This window comes from Macaca mulatta, chromosome 6 (assembly GCF_049350105.2).
Source record: "Macaca mulatta isolate MMU2019108-1 chromosome 6, T2T-MMU8v2.0, whole genome shotgun sequence".
Lineage (NCBI taxonomy): Eukaryota > Metazoa > Chordata > Mammalia > Primates > Cercopithecidae > Macaca > Macaca mulatta.
The window spans coordinates 149621900-149645357 of record NC_133411.1 but is presented as its reverse complement, the minus strand read 5'-3'; the positions used below and the strand labels follow the sequence as shown (position 1 = coordinate 149645357).

Below are 23458 nucleotides of genomic sequence, written 5' to 3'. Positions count from 1 at the left end.
CAGATTGGATAGACAGTGTCAATTGAAAATATGTATTATATAATCAAATTCTTTAATATCTTCCGATTGTGATTTTCAGTTTTTAAAAGAGAGCAATGTTTAATTTACAAATTTTGCTGAGGTGTTTTTCAGGCTTTCATGGTCTATTACCATTATAGTAATTACCAATATAGTAATTACCATTACTATATTCCGTCGGAATGTCAAAATGTAAAAATAAGAAAACAGTTATGTAGATTGTTTAAGTAAATTGTTCAGTAAATGCAAGAAATTGATCTCTAATTCATATTCAATATTGCACAGTAGGATGATATAAAATAAATGAAGAACTATGAATCTAAATAACGAGTAGAAATCATATAGAATTTTTAAAAAGAATAGTTTTAGAATTGGCAAGAAAAATTAAAAGACTCACCTTTCCTACGTATTCTGATTCTGAGAGCTGTCTCTCTTCTGTGGAGTCTGGACCTTGAGATAAGCTAGGGCTGAAGGCCATGAGGTCCGTCTTGGGCGGGTCCTCCCCAGAGCACACCCTCTGCCGCCTCTGCTGCGAGTAAGACCAGCTCCCCACGGCACTGGAGCACACCAGCGTGGGCTTTCCTGGCACACGAGCACCCTCAGTTGGCGGCACCGAGCACCGCAGCGCCGTGTACAGCAGCACCGTGAGCACCAACAGGCTGGATACTGCGCAGATGGCGATGATCAAGTACACGTTGACATCCACCAGCGTAGCCTCTGAGCCCGCGGCGCCCACCCACGCCCGCGACGAGGCTTTGGGTGCCTGGCCACTTTCCACCAACGACACCAGCACGGTGGCCGTGGCCGTCAACGTCGGCTCTCCGTGGTCCTTCACCATCACGAGTAGGCGGTGGCGAGGCGAGTCCGTCTCGTCGAGGGCACGTGTCGTGCTGATCTCGCCCGTGTACAGCCCCACGCGGAACGGGATGCGAGCGCTGCCAGTACCCAGCTGTAGCTCGTACGAAAGCCAGGCGTTGTAGCCTGAGTCCGCGTCCACTGCACGCACCTTCGCCACCACGTACCCTGCACCCACCGACCACGGCACCAGCTCACTCACCGCGCCGGCAGCGGTGCCAGCCCTAGGCGGCAACAGTGCCGGCGCGTTATCGTTCTCGTCGAGCACGAACACCTGTAGAGTCACGTTGCTGCTCAGAGACTGCACGCCCCCATCCCGCGCGCTCACCTGGAACTGCAGCAGCTCCAGTTCCTCGCGGTCCAGCGGCTGCAGCGCGTACACCTTGCCGCTCTCCGCGTGCACCGACACGTAGCTCGACAGCGCGCGCTCGCCCACCCGCCGCTCCACCAGCGAGTAGGACACCAGCGCGTTCTCCTGCGCGTCCACATCCCACGCTGACACCGTGAAGATGTGGCAGCCCGGAGGGTTGTTCTCCTTCACGAACACTGTGTACTCAGGCTGTGCGAACGTCGGCGCGTTGTCGTTCACGTCGGCCACCTGGACAGATAAGCTGGCGGTGGCCCACAGTGAAGGCGAGCCTCCGTCCCGTGCGGTCACCACCAGTTCATAGGCTGACACGCTCTCGCGGTCCAGGGAGTTGTCCAGCACCAACGAGTAGTAATTCTTGAAGGTGGGCACCAGCTTGAAGGGGACGTGGGGCGTCAGGGAGCAGGTCACATGTCCATTAGTACCAGAGTCGCGATCCGACACCGTGATGAGAGCAATGACCGTGCCCAGGGAAGCGTTCTCTGAGATGGGAAGTGAAAGAGACGTTATTGAGACTTCTGGTGTGTTATCATTGATGTCCACAAGTTTTAATGAAATTTTACAATGTCCTGACATTGAAGGGGTTCCTTTGTCAGTTGCAGTGACCTGAATCTCGTAGGATTTTGCTTCTTCATAATCTAATTTTCCCATAGTTCTGATTTCCCCTGAGCTGGGATCTATGGTAAACTTAGTCTGTATAGTGGAGAACACATCACTACCAAGTGAATACACAATCTCGCTGTTTGATCCTTCATCTGCATCAGAAGCGTTTAATTTAACCACTAAGGTCCCATTTGCAGTATTCTCTAACAATTTTACTTTGTAAACTGATTGGGCAAAAGTTGGTTCATTGTCATTTACATCTAATACCTTAATAAGTATTTGAACGGTGCCGGTGAGCTCAGGTTTGCCCCCATCAGTAGCCACCAGTAACAAATTAACCTCAGCAGTTTCCTCTCTGTCCAGCGATTTCCCCAGCACGAGAGACAAAGATTCGCTTAGTTCATCATTTGTCTGTATATCTAGGAAGAAAAACTCACTGGAGCTGAGCTTGTAGGAGAGAAGAGCATTTACTCCTATATCTGCATCAGATGCTCCCTCTAGAGGAAACCGAGAATTAAGCAGCCTCGATTCGGGAAACCGGATAGTCTTTACTGTCATTGGAAATACTGGCGGGTTGTCGTTAATGTCCTTCACTTCCACGTCCACATGGAAAACCTGCAGCGGCCTGTCCACGATTACCTCTAGGTGGATGCTACATTCCGCGCTCCGCACACACAGCTCCTCGCGGTCGATCCGAGAATTCACAAACAAAATGCCATTCTGCAGATTTACCTCCAGAAGGTCCCCATGTGTTTTGGACGCCACCCGGAACAGGCGCGGCACCAGCTCCGCGAGCTCCAGCCCCAGGTCCTGCGCGATGCGGCCCACGAAGGTGCCGTGTTTGGCCTCCTCAGAGACGGAGTAGCGGAGCTGGCGGCTCCCCACCTCCCAGGCTGCGAGGAGCAGAAGCGAGAGCAGCCATGTCCAGGCCTCTCGGCCCCGTCTGATGGAAGACGCCATTATCAATCCTCAACAATTGGATCAAATTAGAGGAGCATGTTTTGCAAAAAATTTAAATATTCTAGTCTCTGTTAAAGTCCTGCTGCTTCTCTTATTCTTCCGCTTCTCTGAAGTAACAAAGGGGCTCTGGGTATTTTTCTTCCTAGAGAACACTCTATGGTGGACAGCGACATCATGTGGCTAAAACAAAAGCTCTACTGTTTATTCTGTAGATTTAAAACTAGTCAATTTTCTGGTTTAAGTTTACTCATAGCTTTCATCTTGGAAAAAATACCTGTTTTAAGCCCTAAAATATATTACCTTTTTACCCTTTTTTACTCTGGTAAAAAAAAAACACACAACATAAAAATTAAAAACTACCATATTAACTATGATTAAGTGTACATTTCAGTAATGTTAAGTATATTCACGTTGTTACGAAATTTTCATCTTGGAAAACAGAAACTCTATACCCATCAGACAACAACTCCCCTTTTCACCCTCACTCCAGTCTCTGGTAACCACAGTTCTATTTTCTATTTCTATGAATTTCACTACTTTAGATATTTCATGTAAGTGGACTCATACAGTATTTGTCTTTTTGTGACTGGCCTATTTCACTTAGCACAATGTCCTCAAGGTTCATCCATGTTGTAGCATGTGACAAGATTTATTTCCTTTTTAAGGCTGAATACTAGTCCATCGTATGTATACACCACATTTTGTTTATTCATTCAAACATCCGTGGACGGTTCCTCAAGGTTCATCCATGTTGTAGCATGTGACAGGATTTCTTTCCTTTTTAAGGCTGAATAATAGTCCAACATATGTTTACACGTTTTGTTTATTCATTCAAGTATCCGTGGACATTTGAGTTGCTTCCATCTCTTGACTGCTGTGAACAGTGCTGTCATGGACATGGGTGTGCAAATATTTCCTTGAGACCCTGCTTTCAATTCTTTTGGATATTTAGCATTTTTCAGTTTCTTCAAATGAAGAACATAGTAACCAAAGGTATTTTAGTCCATTGAAAATATATGTGTATATATACTGTTGTTTTATGATTTAATTTTGATTTTTGAATTGTTTGCAGATGTTTTGAAATTAAGAATTTATTTGTTTCTCATTTGGATAATGTATTATTAATTTAGAGTATTTCCTTTTCCATTACATTTAGACTTTTATGCAAGAACAATACAAGTTATCTTTTTTTAGTGTTAATTACTTGAGAATATCTTTTTAATTTTTAGCTGATCCCTTCACAGTAAAAAAAAATGAAAATAGAATAAAGATAAGATGAGGATGAAATAAAATGAATCAAGGAGTGGGATATCATACAAAATGCATAATAAAGGGTCACTTTCAGTTACTCTAACCATGTCACAAATTTTGTTTTCAGCTTCCTAGAGCAAAGAGAAAAGTAAGATTAATTGCAAAATTTGCAATGTCCATAAGAGAAAAGCAAAGCTCTTGTTAAGAAAAGCTGGTTTTTTTTCCAATAACAATTTTTCCCCTCATGTACAGTATCTTAAGATACTCATTTGTACCATCTATGGAAGTGTGTATTTATATTAATCATACTCTAACAATGAATCCCAAGTTAACTGATTTAAGCAAAAATAAACCAGAGAATCCTTTACTGACTTGTACATGGAAGTGGGTGATTAATTACTGGTTTCAGGCAGAACTGGGTCTACACCCTTCCATAATTCCATAAGGAAAATAATCTCCACATTTATAATTCCTTTTCCCCTGCTGACCGTCTTCTCAGGTAGACTTTTCCCAATGTGCTGGCAAAATGGCCAAAGTAGCTTTCTAGACTAAAAATTACCAGTTTATTGACTCTTACCAGAAAGTGCCCTTTTCTAACAGTCCAGCAAAAATCCTGGATATTACTTCCCACAGCCCAGTTTGTATGATATAAATTTCCTTTAGTCAATAATTGTGATTTTTCTCACATTGGCTAGACATAGGTCCATTTGTTCATTCTTGAAGCCAGGAAATGAAATCAGCTCCACCTAAATTATGTGAAATGAAAAGTGGGAGGTTGGTTCTTATGTGAACTGAAAAGTGGAGGTCATGGCATGTACCCAAATTCTCCTGGAGCTTAAACAGATGGCAGATAGCTATAGAACTGGTCATTACAGCATTATGTAGTTGCAAAGCAACTGCATATGTGTGACACCCAGTAATTATTGTTTAATCTATGGCCAACATTGACCACTGTTGACACATAGAAGGAATTATACCTAGAATCCAGATGCCAGCTTCAGAAAACATGACTTGCTTGAGATAATTTCTGCAATCATATAAGGTAATTATACTGGATTTTCAGAATGACATATGTGGGGGTGTAAGAGGCATTTTGTGCTGTTATTTAGGATTTCTGAGAATATAGAATATTTCCCCTTTCCCTCGGAGATAGAATACTGTTGCCAGATATGCAAGTATATTTCCCCCACAATGAAGAAAAGAGACTAAGAAGCCATGCTCAGCAAATCATCCTTCCTCTCACTGCACTTGATATCTCTTGGTACCTGTTTTGGGTCAAAGATAACCCAAAAGACATCACTTTTCTGAGGTTCAAATAAGTGACTTTATTTGGAATAAAGGTCTTTGCAGTTGTAACAAAGATGAGGATCTTTATATGAGATCATCCTAGATTAAAGAAGGCCATAAATCCAATGATGGTTGCCCCTTATAAAAGACAGAAAAAGAGAAGGCATATAGTAACACAGGAAAGAAGGAAATGTGAAGACAGAGGCAGGAACTGGAGTTATGCTGCCACAAGCCAAGCAATGCCAAGAGCCACCAGAAGCTGGAAGATGCAAGAAAAAGTTTTCCCCTAAAGTCTTCAGAAGAAATGTGGCCCAGGCAACACCTTGATTTTGGACTTCTGGCCTCTGTAAGAAAGAAGAAATTTATTCTTACAGAGACTCTGTAAGAGAATAAATTTCTGCTGTTTCAAGCCACCAAGTCTGTGGTAATTTGTTGCATCAGCCCAAGGAAACTAATATAGTACCCATTGCTAAAATTATACCCTTTGCACCTATCTACGCAACTGTATGTCCCTTAACGTTTACATGTCCAAGCACTCATTCTTGCAAAACCTTCAACCTAGTCTTTCACAAAACTACTAGAAGACCCTAGAAGAAAAAAACAACAAAGGGAATGGATCCTAAGCAAGAAAAAAGAAGGAATATCTATGACATTTTAAATTTCAGTTTATTATTTTTCTTCTGCTACCTTTTATATTTAAGAAAAAGTAATCAAAACACAGTAGATTTTTTCCATGGAATTCAAGTTATCTAATCTGCTTAATGGTCAGATGTCTTAGTAGAAAGTGTCAACAATAATGTTCTCCTACAGTTGTATTTCCTGTTGTAAAAAAAAAATGCCCTCCTCTTAAAATTTGTTCTGTTCATATTAGCTTAATGGCAGCGGAACCCCAATACATATGCTGTTGTGAGTTAACATTCAGTTTTTCCTCTAAAGTAAACCTAATTTTATTTATTGCCCCTACAGAGTCCTTTGTAGTTTTGGGGGACTTCCTATGACAGCTTTTCTCCACATGTTGGCTCAGCATCCTGGATTGCTTTGACTTTATGGCATCTCAGTATCAATCTAATTGATGTACAATTACTCAGTGCTTATGTAATTGCTGTAACAGGAAAAGATAGCAGAAGAGTCTTTCACTGGCAGTTACATAATTCTGCTTGGAAGTGACACACCATTCACATTTCATTGGCCAAAGGAAATCACGCAATCTTGCTACTTCAAAACAACAAAAAAATGAAATCCTCCAGCATTCTCAGAGGAATATTGGTAGTGGCTACCAACACAAACCATTTCTCATTTTCATCTATTTGCATCCTTCACTGACCACAAGTCTCTAAGGTCCCTCAAATGATACCTTACTAGTTTGTGGAAGAAATCTCATGAAGAAAGATAAGCCTGTTGAAAGTTGTGTTAACTATATGAAGATTTGGAATGGAGGAAGAACTTTAACTACCAATGGGAAATCCATTCATATTTACATTAAAATAAATACGAAGTGACAATACCACTCCACAATCATCTTTTCTTCCATTCTAGAATTACCTTTTCATAAAATTACTTTTCAAATTTTGCACTCCTACACACATTTATTTTGGTTTAATAGTAATTCACTATTATTTGTGATTCACTTTCAAGTTAATAACCTCAACTAACCTAGAAAACTAAATAAGGAAATATTGAATGTATCTAAAGGCAATCCTAAGCCTGGACATTAATATTGTTAGCAAATGAAGCTCTGGGGACATAGTAATGTGAATTGGAAAGAGAAATTATTTTGTGATTTTCTGATCTATTTTTTCCAATTTTATAATCCTACAAAGTTTGTCTCATATTTTGAGGAACTGGGACATTTTCTTGGCAACATGATCCTAAGATTTTTTTTTTCTGATTCTTGCCAAAAGGCTGAGTATGATAATATATTAAAAGTTACAGAACATGCTTACAGCCTATTTTTTTTACAATACTCTAAGCAACAACTCTGTATCAACTCAAATCTCTGGAAACTTAACTAGCAAATTATATTAATTTCTCATAGAATGTCTTCACAATGGGACATTCACATATGTTTGAATGTTTGACAAATAAAAATATATTCATTTAATATTTAAGTAACTTCAGAAATAAACATAGGAAATAAAATTTAACATTATGCCCATGACTGAATGACTAGCAAACACAATGATGTCTACATCAAGGATATTTCCGTGGGTTTTGCAAAACTGCTATAAAACATGCTGCCCAGTATATTGCTCAACCTTTACACAATCATCAGTAATCAAACCTTCCTTGATTTTGTAGCAGAAAGAGGCTATTTTTTCTCTCTTGAAGAAATAGTATAGAGAATTTCCTTTTATTGTTATTTTTCATACTCCTATATTGACTTACAGGACGGTAAGCATTGGGATTTGCACTCAGCCTAGGCTTGATTTTTGAAATAATGACTCCCATCTTTCTCTTGATCTTTTACTTTGGCCATAAGCAGATTTTTTAATAATTTGCTTTTGCAGATTTCTTCCACTGTAAGCTACCTTAAACATTTTAGGAAAGGTAAAGAACTGTATGACAGCAAGCAAGTTTTGGATATCCTCAGGAAATTTGAAGAAAACTTAGTAATAATACTGAACTTAGTTTTTCCGAGCCTCAGCACCTTTATCCACAAAATGTGACTAAAGTCTTCATAAAATCGTAGGAAGGATTGAATAAGCTAAAAAGTAAAGGGTTTTAGAACATTTGTGAGTGAATGGGAGGAATGGGAGGTGCTTAATAAGTGTTTCCTAACTGGATCCCCGAAATAGCAAATACATGCAACATTAAGCCTTCTAGACCCAGGGGAACTCAAGGTTAATGGCATCAGGAAATTGTTCACAATGACAATGAAGTCGTGGTTGTGTGTTGTCATAAAGAAATTAAACAAATCGCCCAATAAATGGTGTTTTTGTTTGGTTGGTTGGTCGGTTTTGGTTTGTTTTTGTTTTTGTTTGTTTTGACAGAGTCTCACTCTGTCGCCCAGGTTAGAGTGCAGTGGGGCGATCTCGGTTCACTACAACCTCCACCTCCCAGGTTCAAGCGATTCTCCTGCCTCAGCCTCCCCAGAAGCTGGGATTACAGGCGCCCCTACCATGCCTGGCCAATTTTTTTGTATTTTTAGTTGAGACGGCGTTTCACCATGTTGTCCAGGCTGGTCTCAAACTCCTGACCTCAGGTCATCTGCCCACCTCGGCCTCCCAAAGTTTTGGGATTACAGGCGTGAGCCACCGCCCCTGGCCAATTAATGTATTTTAAATTACATTTGCTTAAAACTATTCAGTTTATTGTTCACTTTGAAACTTACTCACATAAAGGAAAGGCAGATGATTTCTGTAACTTTGTCTAGAATTGTTTGTCCGGGGCTTGACATTTTACAAGAAAAGATAACATAATAAGTTACCCTGAATATATCACTGTTATTTTACTACATTGAGATCCTGTGTTAAATATGATCAACGTTATCTTATATTGTACCTTGTATTGTAGCTTTTTTTAACCTGCCGGAAATAACCGGAGCTGCAGGGTACAGTTGAGCTGCTGATCACCGTCCTCGACGTTAGTGATAACGCCCCACTGTTTGACCAGGCCGTATTTAAATCAAGAAATATTTGATTATTTAAATCAAGAAATACGACAATTTGTCCCTACATTTTTTTTTTTTTTTTTCTTTCTAGTTCCATTCGAGACAAAACTGGCATTAATAGGATATCTACATTCAACGGTACGATTTATTTCAACGTTAGTGAACCCCTTGAAGACATTGTTTTAAAGTGATATTTGAAAAGATGATTAGACAAGTTAAATGTGAAAACTATTTAAAGCCAAAACTCGAAAGTTGGACTTACATTACCAGAAAGATCCAAATTTGCTTCTGGTTGTTCATTTCTTTCTGACGTGTTAAGACTTGGAGGTAGGCCTGGGCTGAAGGCCATGAGGTCGGTTTTGGGTGGGCCCTCGCTAGAGCATACCCTCTGCTGCCTCTGCTGTGAGTTCGACCAGCTCCCCACCGCGCTGGAGCACACCAGAGTGGGCTTGCCCGGCGCACACGCACCCTCGGTGGGCGGCGCTGAGCACCGCAGCGCCGTGTACAGCAGCAGTGTGAGCACCAGCAGGCTGGACACCGCGCAGATGGCGATGATCAGGTACACGTTGACATCCACCAGCGCCGCCTCTGGCCCCGCGACACCCACCGACGCCCGCGAAGAGGCCTTTGGCGTCTGGCCGCTCTCTACCAGAGTCACAAGCACAGTGGCCGTGGCTGTCAGCGCCGGCTCACCGTGGTCCTTCACCAGCACCAGAAGACGGTAGCGGGACAAGTCAGCCTCGTCCAGAACACGAGTAGTGCTGATCTCGCCCGTGTACAGCCCCACGCGGAACGGCATGCGCGCGCCGCCTGCCGCCGGCTGTAGTTCATAGGACAGCCATGCATTGTAGCCTGAGTCGGCGTCCACTGCGCGCACCTTCGCCACCACATGACCCGCGCCCACCAATCGCGGCACCAGCTCACTGAATGCACCGCTAGTGCCACCCACTCGAGGCGCCAGCAGCGCCGGCGCGTTGTCATTCTCGTCCAGCACGAACACCTGCAGCGTCACGTTGCTGCCCAGAGGCGGCACGCCCGCGTCGCGCGCGCTCACCTGGAACTGCAGCAGCTCCAGCTCCTCGTGGTCCAGCGGCTGCAGCGCGTACACCTTGCCGCTCTCCGCGTGCACCGACACGTAGCTCGACAGCGCGCGCTCGCCCACCCGCCGCTCCACCAGCGAGTAGGACACCAGCGCATTCTCCTGCGCGTCCGCGTCCCGCGCAGACACCGTGAAGATGTGGCAGCCCGGCGGGTTGTTCTCCTTCACGAACACTGTGTACTCGGGCTGCGCGAACGCTGGTGCGTTGTCGTTCACGTCGGCCACCTCCACGGACACGCTGGCTGTGGCCCACAGCGAAGGCGAGCCCCCGTCCCGCGCGGTCACCACCAGCTCAAAGACCGACAGGCTCTCGCGATCCAAGGCGCTGTCCAGCACTAACGAGTAGTAATTCTTGAAGGTGGACACCAGCTTGAAGGGTACATGGGGCATTAGGGAGCAAGTCACCTGCCCGTTGGCACCTGAGTCACGGTCAGACACGGTGATGAGGGCGATGACGGTGCTGAGTGGAGCGTCCTCTCTGATAGGCAAATACAATGAAGTGACCGCCAGTTCTGGAGCATTATCATTTACATCCAGCACTTTCACCAAAACCTTGCAGTGGTTTGACATCGGAGGACTTCCTTTATCAACTGCCTTTACTTGAATTTCGTAGGATTTTGTTTCTTCATAATCCAGTTTATCAATTAACCTGATTTCTCCTGAGCTGGAATCAACTTTGAATTTTTCTTGAATGTCATGAGAAATACCACTGTCAAAGGAAAAGACAACTTCACCATTTACACCTTCGTCAGCGTCGGAGGCATTTAATGTGGTCACTAATGTTCCATTTGCTGTAGTCTCTAATAAGTGGACTCTGTATACGGCCTGGTCAAACAGTGGGGCGTTATCATTAACGTCGAGGACGGTGATCAGCAGCTCAACTGTACCTTGCAGCACCGGTTTACCCCCGTCAGTGGCTGTCAGTAATAAGCGAAGTTCTGGTGTTTCTTCTCTATCCAAAGATTTTCTCAATTCAAGCCAAAGAGATTTACTCAGTTCATCACTTGACTGTACATCCAAAGAGAAATAATCACTCGGGCTGAGGGTGTACGCTAGAAGAGCGTTAACACCAATGTCTGCATCAGCAGCTCCTTCTATAGGAAAACGCGAATCCAGGAGTCTAGATTCAGGAATAAATATTATTTGTTCTCTGCCTCTGAAGACGGGTGGATTATCGTTAATATCTTTCACCTTCACCTCCACATGGAAAACCTGCAGCGGCCTGTCCACAATCACCTCCAGGTGGATGCTGCACTCCGCGCTCCTCCCGCACAGCTCCTCGCGATCAATTCGAGAATTCACAAACAAAATGCCATTCTGCAGATTTACCTCCAGAAGGTCCCCGTGTGTTTTGGACGCCATCCGGAACAGGCGCGGCACCAGCTCCGCCAGCTCCAGCCCCAGGTCCTGAGCAATGCGGCCAACAAAGGTGCCGTGTTTGGCTTCCTCCGGGATCGAGTAGTGGAGCTGGCCGCTCCCCATCTCCCAGGCTGCGAGGAGCAGAAGTGAAAGAAGCAGATCCTGGGCTCCCAGGCCTCCTCTCCTAGAAAACACCATTGCAAAAGGACTACACCTTTTTTATGCTCTCCCCTTACTTCAAAATCATGCTATTTTTATCTAATATTTCCAATCATTTATCTCTTTACCGTTTCTGTCTTCTTTCAGGCAGTGACAAAATGGAGCTTCCTCCTTTACTTTTAGTGATCAGTAGCTCCTTTTGACAAGACTTTGTGGTGTACAGCGACATCATGTGGCCAATGTAAAGTTTAGATCCATTCATTGATTTTCAAAATGCAATCTCTATATCCGTCTGCAATTTATTCAATGCAATCATTTTCAATTTTATGTCCTTTGAAGACCCACGACATTTCAAATCTCATTGGAGAGTGTGTAATCCAGTATTTTCCTTTGGTAATGATTACAAACATATTACAATTGAATCAGAAACTTTAAGATATACTTAACCTCTCCTTACATCATTTTATTTAAAACAGTTTATCAGCTCATATATATTTATCATTAAATATTTGCAGCTGAATGTCAAAGTTTTAAAATAAGATACTTTGACTGATATGATTTACCTTATTCTAGGATAGCTTGGGTGTTTATTTTTTAAATGATATTATACACACACACATACATATGCACATGTATATATAGTTATCAGGTACTTACAGATGACATTTTGGAAAATTTCTGAACACATGTAAAATTCCTTTAATGTGGTATGAACAACTTCATCATTTTCTGATACTTTAACTGTTAGAATAAAGATATTTGTGACATTTTCCTTTGTTGCTTGTTATATAACATAATGACCTACGTATTGAACTTATAACTCTAACTTCCAGAAATCAGTACTCCTAATTGAATCAGTGTCCACTAGATCGTTTATTCCTATGTTAAATTTTCAGCCATGCTTTTTTCTTATCAAGACTAAACATTGTCATATTATAACAAAAATCATATGGATATTGAATCGCAATATCAAAGACACATACTGAGAGTATTAATATAGTCCATAGTCAAAAGAAAAATGTAAATCTAATGCAAAGATAGATTTAAAAATAATTTGAGAATAACCTACTTATTAATAAACCTCTCTTTCATTTTCAGTCCGATTCATAATCAGAATCCCATAGCTACATCTTAGTTTGACTAAGAAATGTGATCTGAATAAGCTATCACTAGTTATTTTTTAAAGGAATAGCCATAATGTTTATATTTTAAGTACTAAGAATAGTTAAGGATATTAATGTGAATAAGGATTATTTAATCCAGTATGTCTTCATAATCAGAAAGCCTAAATCCTTGTTTACTTGATAATTAAGATATAGATAAAACATGGAGCTATTTTATTTTTAACAAGTAGTTTATATTTTTTAACAGTTCAATGTAGTAATTACTTTATTACAAAAGATGGAGCAATATAAAATACATGAATATTCTCTTAGTCCAAAAGTGAAGCAAACTTTGAACTTGGAAACATTCTAAAGGTTAGTAGATTTAGAGAACATTGTCAACATTTGGAAGTGCAAAATACTTTAATGTGTTATACATTTTGAAGAATGACACAGTGGTGAACTCTCTGGGTTTTTGCCTTATCTATTCCAGACTTGGACCTGAAGAAGCCAACAGCCAGAAACATTATTAGGTACTGATGCAAAAAGCTCAAAAAAAAGCATGCTCTTTCTAGACAAAGGACCAGGAAATAGGCAGCCTAGCAAGACAAAAAGCTCCTAGATAATCATTTACTCCAGATAATCACCACAAAAAAACACTGTGGCCCCACACCAGCAAAAGTTGACTGGGGAATCTAGATTTACACTCTTGCAAAGCTGTTAATGAGGAAACCCAATACTTCTGGTGGTGTCAGAATGAAACTGAGACTTTCATTCCCCCAACTGCTAACATGCTCCACAGCTGTGGTATCAGAGGAGACCATGTGGGCAGCCTGGACTCGTACCCCTATGCAGAAAATAACACGCTGCCACCTCCCACTCTCTGCTGGGGTGGTGCATTAGTCCATTTTGCGTTGCTATAAAGGAATACCTGAGGCTGGGTAATCTATAAAGAAAAGAGGTTTATTTGGCTCATGGTTCTCCAGGCTATGTAAGAAGCATAGTGCCAGCATCTGCTTTTGGTGAGAGCCTCAGGAAGCTTCCAATCACAACTGAAAGCAAAGAAGGAGCCAGCATATCACATGGTAAGAGAGAGAGAAAGCAAGAGAGAGAGGGAGGAGGTGCCACACTCTTAAAAGAAAATCTCATGTGAACTCATAAAGTGGTAACTCACTCATTACCAAGCACCAAACCATTCATAAGGAATCTGCCCCCATGACACAAACACCCACAACTAGGTCCACCTCCAACATTGGGGATCACATTTCTACAAGAGATTCAGAGGAGCCAAATATCCAAACCATATCATTCCACCTCAGCCCTCCAAATCTCATGTCCTTCTCACGTTGCATAATCCAATCATTCCTTACCAATAGTTCTCCCAAAATCTTAACTTGTTCCAGCATCAACTCAATCAAAAGTCCCAAGTCCCATCTGAGACTCAAAGCAAGTTTCTTCTACCTATGAGCCTGTAAGATTAAAAAAAAGAGATACAATGGTGGTACAGGCATTGCATTGGGTAAACATTCCCATTCTAAAAGGGAGAAAACAGACAAAAGAAAGGAACAGGTCCCACACAAGTCTGAAACCACACAGGGCAGACATTAAATCTTAAAGCTCCAAAATAATTATTGACTCCATGTCCTGCACCCAAGGCACACTGGTGCACAGAGCAGACTCCTAAGACCTTGAGCAGCCCCACCTCCATGGCTTTGTAGGGTGCAACTCCCATGGCTGATATCATGGCTTGGAATTGAATGCCTGAAGCTTCTCCAGGCTCAGGGTGCAAGCTGCTGCTGGCATTCTTAGATTATTCTCGGATCTAGAGGATGGTGACCCCCTTCCCACAGCTCCACTAGAAAATACACTGGTGAAAACTCAGTGGGAGAGCTCCAGCTCCACATTTCTCCTGGGAATTGCTCTAGTAGTTCTTTATGGGAGCTCCATCCTAGGGCAGGCTTCTGCCTAGGCATCCAGGCTTTCTGATACATCCTCTGAAATCTAGGTGGAAGCTGCCAAGCCTCCTTCACACTTGCATTCTGTGCACCTACAGGCTTAACACCATGTGGAAGCCAACAAGGTTTATGGTGGCCTGAACTCTCCAACGCAGTGACCAGAGCTGTACCTGTGGCCCTTTGGGCTCCAGCTGGAGCCAAAGCAGTCAGGATCCTGGGAGCAGTATCCCAAGGCTCACATGCCAGCAGGGCCTTGGGCCTGGTCCTCAAAATCATTCTTTCCTCTACTCAGCAGAGTGAGGTGGGAGGACAACTTGAGCCTGAGAGATCAAGGCTGCAGTGAGCCGACACCATACCACTGCCCTGTAGCCTGAGTGACAGAACAAAGCCCTGTCTCAAAACAAAAACAAAAACAAAAACAAAAACAAAAAAAAGAAAAGAAAAGGAAAGAAAAAGAAAGAGAAAGAGAAAAAAAACTGACAAAGTGAATTAAAAAAAGACCCAATTACATGCTGCCTACAAGTATCTCACTTGAAATATAAAAATACAGGGAGATTCAAATAAAAAATGTAAAAGCTATATCAACAAGCAAAATGCCTTGAGCATCCCCAAAACCTGTTGCCATGACCTTTGTTTTTTGTGTATGTTGGGACCTTTGCTTTTGACCAGTCTGCTTTTACTTTGGCTAGATCATTTACACCTCCTGGTAGCATTGCTTTGATTGTGCTTTGTCTTCAAGATCATACTGCTAAAGCCATGTTTCATCTCCTGTTACAATTCTCCAAAGAACGTATTCAGAATCTTGATCCCATTGTTTAAAATTTCCATGGAAACTCAGCTCTTATCTGCAGCTGATCTGGGTGCAATGGTTTTGGCACCCATTGAGAAGAAATTTGCTCAACTTTAATTTTTTAGTCAGAAGTGATTAAAGGAAAGAAGAAGTATTTATCAAATAGAGTTCAGGACAAAGAAAACTACGGGATATAGAGGAAAATTAGGCTGGGAGCAGTGACTCATGTATGTAATCCCAGCAACTTGGGAGGCCAACACGGGTGGATCATTTGAGGTCAGGAGTTCAAGACTAGCCCAGCCAACATGATGAAATCCCGTCTCTACTAAAAATACAAAAATGAGCCAGGCGGTAGTGGTGCGTGCCTGTAATCCCAGCTACTTGGGAGGCTGAGGCAGGAGAATCACTTGATCCTGAGAGGCGGAGGTTGCAGTGAGCCCATATCGCACCACTGCACTCCAGTCTGATGACAGAGTGAGACCCTGTTTCAAGAGAGGCTGGGCGCTGTGGCTCACACCTGTAATCCCAGCACTTTGGGAGGCCAAGGCAGGTGGATCATGAGGTCAGGAGATCAAGACCATCCTGGCTAACACAGTGAAACCCTCGTCTCTACTAAAAATATAAAAAATTAGCTGGGCGTGCTGGTGGGCGCCTGTAGTCCCAGCTACTCAGGAGGCTGAGGCAGGAGAATGGCGTGACCCTGGGAGGCGGAGCTTGCAGTGAGCCAAGATCACGCAAAAAAACAAAAAACAAAAAACAAAAAAAAAAGAGAGAGAGAGGAAAATTATAAATGATAAGGAGTCAATCCACCAAAAAGACATGGCAACCCTAAATGTGTATGCACCGAACAACAGAGCTGTGAAACAAAATCTCATAGAACTAAAAAGGGAAACAGATAAATCCACAATTATAATTGGAGACGTCAACACTTCTCTCTCAACAAATAACAGAACAACTAAAGAGAAAATCAGCAAGAATACAAAAGAACTCAGCAACATCACTAACCAATGGAAACTAATTGACATTTATAGAACACACTATTCAACAATCACAGGCTGAGCACAGTGGCTCACACCTGTAATTCCAGCACTTTGAGACACTGAGGCAAGCGAATCCCTTGAGGTCAGGAGTTCGAGATCAGCCTGGCCAACACGGTGAAACTCTGTCTCTACTAAAAATACAAGAATTAGCCAGGTGTGGTGGTACATGCCTGTAATCCCAGGTGCTTGGGAGGCTGAGGCAAGAGAATCACTTGAGCCTGGGAGGTGGAGGTTGCAGTGAGCCAAGATCATGCCACTGCACTCCAGCCTGGGCAACGGAGTGAGACTCTGTCAAAAAAAAAAAAAAAAAGAGACAGAGACTCCATCATCTCAAAAAAAAAAAAAAAAAATTACAAAATACACTCTTCCAAGCGCCAGTGGAACATATTTCAAAACATATCTTGCCCTGAGTCATAAAACAAGTCTCAGTAAATGTAAAAGACATGAAATCATACAGAGTGTGTTCTGGGACCACGATGGAATCAAAGGAGAAATCAATAACATAGAGATAAAAAAAAAATATTTGGGCCGGGCGTGGTGGCTCATGCCTGTAATCCCAGCACTCTGGGAGGCCGAGGCGGGTGGATCACAAGGTCAGGAGATCGAGACCATCCTGGCTAACACAGTGAAACCCCGTCTCTACTAAAAATACAAAAAAAAAAAACTTAGCCGGGCATGGTGGCAGGCGCCTGTAGTCCCAGCTACTTGGGAGGCTGAGGCAGGAGAATGGCGTGAACCTGGGAGGCGGAGCTTGCAGTGAGCCAAGATCGTGCCACTGTGCTCTAGCCAGGGCAACAGAGCGAGACTCTGTCTCAAAAAAAAAAAAAGAAAAGAAAAATATTCTAACACTTGGATGCTAACATATCTCTAAATAATCCATGAGTCAAAAATGATGTCTCAAAGGAATAAAAAAAAAATACATTGTATTAGGTAAAAAAATGTTTTAATTTAAAAAATAACACCAATACAAATCTCTCCCAGAAAATACAAGAGGTCTTCAAAAAGTTCATGAAAAATGCATACTATGAAAAAATGATGCATGAATTTAAAAAAGTTTGCATCAAAATAAACTTGTATTAACTTGTTGTAATATGTCTGAGCAATATCTAGTTTAAGCCACAAAGAAGGATAGGACATCCATTTGAAAAGACTCCCTATTAGAGCAACATAAATTCTACTAAAATTGAAGCAAGCCAAACATCAGATTTATGGTGAAGCTTGGGTGGAAAAACAGTGAAATCATTGACACTTTATGAAAAGTTTATGAGGACAACGTCTCACAGAAATAAGTAGTGTACAAATGGATAACTCATTTTAAGAAGGGATAAGATGATGTTGGAGACAAAGCCTGCAGTGGCAGGCTATCCATATCATTTTATAAGAAAAAAATTAGTCCTGTTCATAACATAATTGAAGAGGGCCAATGATTAACAGCAGATACAATAGGAAATACCATAGACATCCAAAATGGTTCAGCTTACATACTTCTGACTAAAAAATTAAAGTTGAGCAAACTTCTGCTCAATGGGTGCCAAAACCATTGCACCCAGATCAGTTGCAGATAAGAGCTGAGTTCCCATGGAAATTTTAAACAATGGGATCAAGATTCTGAATATTTTCTTTGGAGAATTGTAACAGGAGATGAAACATGGCTTTAGCAGTATGATCTTGAAGACAAAGCACAATCAAAGCAATGCTACCAAGAGGCATAAATGATCTAGTCAAAGTAAAAGCAGGCTGGTCAAAAGCAAAGGTCCCTACACACACAGAAAACCAAAGGTCATGACAACAGGTTTTGGGGATCTTCAAGGCATTTTGCTTGTTGACTTTCTGGAGGGCCAAAGAATGTTTTAAGAAAGTGAAGCTTTAGCAGAAAAATAACCAGGAAAGCTTCACTATAGAGTTCTTCTCCACCACAACAATGCTCATGTTCATTTCTCTCATCAAACAAGGGCAATTTCGCAAGAATTCTGACATGGAAAATCACTGGGCATCCACCGTACAGTCCCAATTTGGTTATTTCTTTTTTTTCTTTTTCTTTTTTTTCCAGACAGGGTCTCACTCTGTTGCCCAGGCTGGAGTGCAGTGGCACGATCTCAGCTCACCGCAATCTCCACCTCCTGGGTTCATGTGATTCTCCTGCTTCAGCCTCCTGAGTAGCTGGGATTACAGGTGTGTGCCATCTTGCCCAGGTAATTTTTATATTTTAATAGAGATGGGTTTTCACCATGTTGGCCAGGCTGGTCTCGAACTCCTGACCTCAAATGATCCGCCTGCCTCAGTTTCCCAAAGTTCTGGGATTACAAGTGTGGGCCACCATGCCCTTGCCCCAATGTGATTATTTCTGACTTTTCTTTATTTCCCAATCTTAAAAAGTCTTTAAAGAGCATCCATTTCCCTTCAGTTAATAATGTAAACAATTCTTCGTTGACATGGTTAAATTCTTAGGACCGTCAGTTCTTTAGAGATGGACTAAATGACTGGTATCATCCCTTATAAAAGTGTTTTGAGCTTGGCGGGACCAAGATGGCCAACTAGAAGCAGCAGCAGTTAGAGGCTCCCACTGAGAAGAAACAAAACAGCATGTGAATCCTGCACTGGCAATCCAGGTATCCAGGTTCTAGCATCAGGACTGACTAGGCAGTTGGTGTGACCCACAAAGAGCAAGAAAAGGCAGGGTGGTGCGTCGGCCCACACAGAGCAAGGGCAAACCCCACCCACAACCAAGAAGGTGGTGAATGAGCATGCTACCTTGCCTGAGAAACCATGCTTTTTCCACAGATCTGCGCAACCCACAGATCAGAAGATTCTACTTATGAGCCCACATCACCAGGGCCTTGGGTCCCAACCACAGAGCTGCACAGACTCTCAACAGCCACTCTGCTGGAATCTGCCTAAGACTAACAAGTTCCCGGAGGAGAAGCTGCCATCATCACTGCAGTTGCCTGCTGTCTAAGCCATCTGAGCTCCCAGGGCGAAAGATGGCAGCCATCACTGCGGCTGTCAGCTGCCTAAGAAAACTGAGCTCCCTGCAGGAGGGATGGCAAACATTACTCAGGCTGCTAGCCACCTAAGACACTGAACTGGGGGTAGCGGGGAGGGTGGCAGCCATCACTACAGCTCTAGACCACATTTTTCCCCTCCTGGAACGGGAGAGACATGACAGCTTGATTCCAAGAGGTAATCCCCAGGGTGCAGTACACAGTTTGTGGCAGAAAAATGCTGAAAACTCAAAAGGCCAGAGTGCCTCTTCTCCAAATGATCACAACACCTCTCCAGCAAGTGCACAGAACTGGACAGAGGTACCATCCTGATACCAAAACCTGGCAGAGATACAACAAAAAGGGAAAACTTCAGGCAAGTATCCCTGATGAACACTGATACAAAAATCCTCAATACAATACTGGCAAACTGAATCCAGCAGCACATCAAAAAGTTTATCCACCATGATCAAGTCTGCTTCATCCCTGGGATGCAAGGCTGGTTCAACATATGCAAATCAATAAACATAATTCATCACATAAATGGAACTAATGACAAAAACCACATGATTATCTCAAAAGATGCCAAAAAAGCCTTTGATAAAATTTAACATCCCTTCATGTTAAAAACACTCAATAAAGTAGGTATTGATGGAACATATCTCAAAATAGTAAGAGCCATTTATGACAAACTCACAACCAATATCATACAGAATGGGCAAAACCCAAAAGCATTCCCCTTGAAAAGCAGCACAAGAAAAAGATGTCCTCTCTCACCACTCCTATTCAACATAGTGTTGGAAGTTCTGGCCAGGGCAATCAGACAAGAGAAAGAAATAATGGGTATTCAAATAGGAAAAGAGGAAGTCAAATTGTCTCTGTTTGCAGACAACATGATCTAGAAAACCCCATTGTCTCAGCCCAAAAGCTCCTTAAGCCGAAAAGCAACTTCAGCAAAGTCTCAGGACACAAAATCAATGTGCAAAAATCACAAGCATTCCTGTACATCAACAATAGACAAGCGGAGAGCCAAATCATGAATGAACTCCCGTTCACAACTGCTACAAAGAGAATAAAATACCTAGGAATACAGCTAACAAAGGATGTAAAGGACCTCTTCAAGGAGAACTACAAACCACTGCTCAAGTAAATAAGAAAGGACACAAACAAATGGAAAAACATTCCATCTTCATGAATAGGAAGAATCAATATCATGAAAATGGCCATACTGCCCAAAGTAATTTATAGATTCAATGTTATTCCCATCAAACTACCATTGACATTTTTCATGGAATTAGAGAACATGATGTTAAAATTCATATGGAACAAAAAAGAGCCCATACAGCCAAGACAATTCTAAGCAAAAGAACAAAGCTGGAGGCATCACACTACCTGACTTCAAACTATACTACAAGGCTACAGTAACAAAAACAGCATGGTACTGGTACCAAAACAGACACATAGACCAATGAAACAGAATAGAGATCTCAGAAATAAGACCACACATTTACAACCATATGATCTTTAACAAACTTGACAAAAACAAGCAATTGGAAAAGAATTCCCTATTTAATTAATAGTGCTGGGAAAACTGGCTAGTCATATGCAGAAAACTGAAACTGGACCCCTTCCTTACACCTTTTACAAAAATTAACTCAATATGGATTAAAGACTTAAAAATAAAACCCCAAATCATAAAAACCCTGGAAGAAAATCTAAGCAACACCATTCAGGACATAGGTATGAGTGAAGATTTTATAATGAAATCATCAAAAGCAATTGCAACAGAAGCAAAAATTGACAAACTGGATCTAGTTAAACTAAAGACCTGCTGCACAGCAAAAGAAACTATCATCAGAGTGAACGGGCAACCTATAAAATGGGAGAAAATTTTTGCAATCTACCCATCTGACAAAAGTCTAATATCCAGAATTTACAGGGAACTTAAACAAATTTACAAGGAAAAAAATACAAACAACTCCATCAAAAAGTGAGCAAAGGACATGAACAGACACTTCTCAAAAGAAGACATTTATGCAGCCAACAAATATGTGAAAAAAAGCTCAACATCACTGATCACTAGAGAAATGCAAATCAAAACCACAATGGATATCGTCTCACACCAGTCAGAATGGCATTATTAAAAAGTCAAGAAACAACAGATGCTGGTGAGGCTGTGGGGAAATAGGGATGTTTTTACATTGTTGGTGGGAATGTAAATTAGTTCAACATTGTGGAAGACAGTGTGGCGATTCCTCAAAGATCAAGAACTAGAAATACCATTTGACCCGGCAATCCCATTACTGAGTATATACTCAAAGGAATGTAAATCATTCTCTTATAAGGATACACACACACGTCTGTTTATTGCAGCACTATTCACAATAGCAAAGACATGGAATCAACCCAAACGCCCATCAATGATAGATTGGATAAAGGAAATGTAGTACATATACACCATGGAATACTACGCAGCCATAAAAAAGATTGAGATCATGTCCTTTGCAGGGATATGGATGAAGGTGGAGGCCATCATCCTCAGCAAACTAACACAGGAACAGAAAACCAAACACCACATATTCTCACTCATAAGTGGGAGCTGAACAATGAGAATACATGGATGCAGGGAGGGGACCAACACATACCTGGGCCTGTCATGGGAGTGGGGACAGGGAGAGCATCAGAAAAAACAGCTAATGCATGTGGGGCTTAATACCTAGGTGATAGGTGCAGCAAGCCACCATGGCACACATTTACCTGTATAACAAACCTGCACATTCTGCACATGCATCATGGAACTTAAAATAAAACAAAATAAAATAAATTTTAAAAGTGTCTTGAACTTGATGGAGCTTATGTTGAGAAATAAAATTGATAATTTTTATTTTGATCTTTTAATTCCATTTTCCATGAACTTTTGGAAGTCCCCTCATAGGAAGGTAATCCATCTAAGTAGAAGGAACATTTCTCAACGTATGCTATGAAGATAGTATCACCCTGATGCCAAAACCAAAGACAATACAAAAATAAAAAGAAAACACAGAGTGATAACTTTCATAAATTTAGATTTCAACATTTTTTTCAAAATACTAGCAAATAAAATTTTACAACGAATAGAAAGAATTATACACCACGATCAAGGGGGCTTTTTTCATATATTCAATATTTGAAAATCAGTCATTATAATCTACCATATTAATGGGATAAAGAAGAAAAGACATATGTTCATAACGATCATGTCAATAAATGCAGAAAGACATTCAACCAAACTTCAATATCAATTGATGGTTTTAAAAAATCTCAGAAAAATAGAAATACAGGAGAACCTCCTCAACACAGTAAGAAGCATCTATGAAAAACCTATAGACAGATTTATATTTAATTGTGAAGGACTGAATGCTTTTATCCCAAGATCAAGAAAAAAGCAAAAATATCTGTTCTCACCACTCTTATTCAACATAGCACTGGAAGTTCTACATGATGCAATAAGGCAAGAAAAGTAAATAAGTGGAATACAAATGAGAAAGAAATAAAATTGTTTTTATTCATGCTTGACACAACTGTGTACTTTAAAATCCCAAGGAATAGACAAAAAATAAATCACTTCTAGAATAAATGAATTCAGCAAGGTCTCTAAAAAAAAGATGAACATAGAAAAGTAAATTGTATACCCATATACTAACAATGAACAAATGGATACCAAAATTTAAAATATAATACCATTTCCATTAACTCAAAAAGAATACTTAGGTGTAACTGTAAAAAAAAAAAAAAAAAAAAAAAAAAAGTACCGGACTTGTGTTCTAAAAACTATAATAACTACACAACACTGATGAAAGATTTTCAAAATCTAAATAAATGGAGAGACATACGCTGTGCTCATCAGTTGGAAGACTCAAAAAGTCATGGAGAGATATCAATTTTTCCTGAATTGATATATAATTTTACACAATTTCTACCAAAATACCAGCAAGATTTTCTGTGGCTATAGATGAGATTACTGTAAAATTTATGTGGAATA

At 41.3% G+C, this 23458-nt stretch overlaps 2 protein-coding genes across 2 annotated transcripts in view; both read right to left on the bottom strand.

Moving 5' to 3' along the window:
* The window catches only part of PCDHA2 (protocadherin alpha 2), a 99180-nt gene extending 96263 nt beyond the window's left edge, over positions 1-2917 (bottom strand). The window contains exon 1 of the mRNA XM_077937129.1: positions 416-2917. Within this exon, the coding sequence (XP_077793255.1) occupies positions 416-2803 (2388 nt within the window). The 5' untranslated portion in view covers positions 2804-2917. The remainder of the gene's footprint in view (positions 1-415) is intronic.
* A 6161-nt stretch (positions 2918-9078) lies between these two features.
* Positions 9079-11763, bottom strand: LOC144329437 (protocadherin alpha-1). Its single transcript, XM_077937138.1, has one exon. The coding sequence runs from the start codon at positions 11605-11607 to the stop codon at positions 9184-9186; it is 2424 nt and encodes an 807-aa protein (XP_077793264.1). The 5' UTR covers positions 11608-11763; the 3' UTR covers positions 9079-9183.
* Between the last annotated feature and the right edge of the window lie 11695 nt (positions 11764-23458).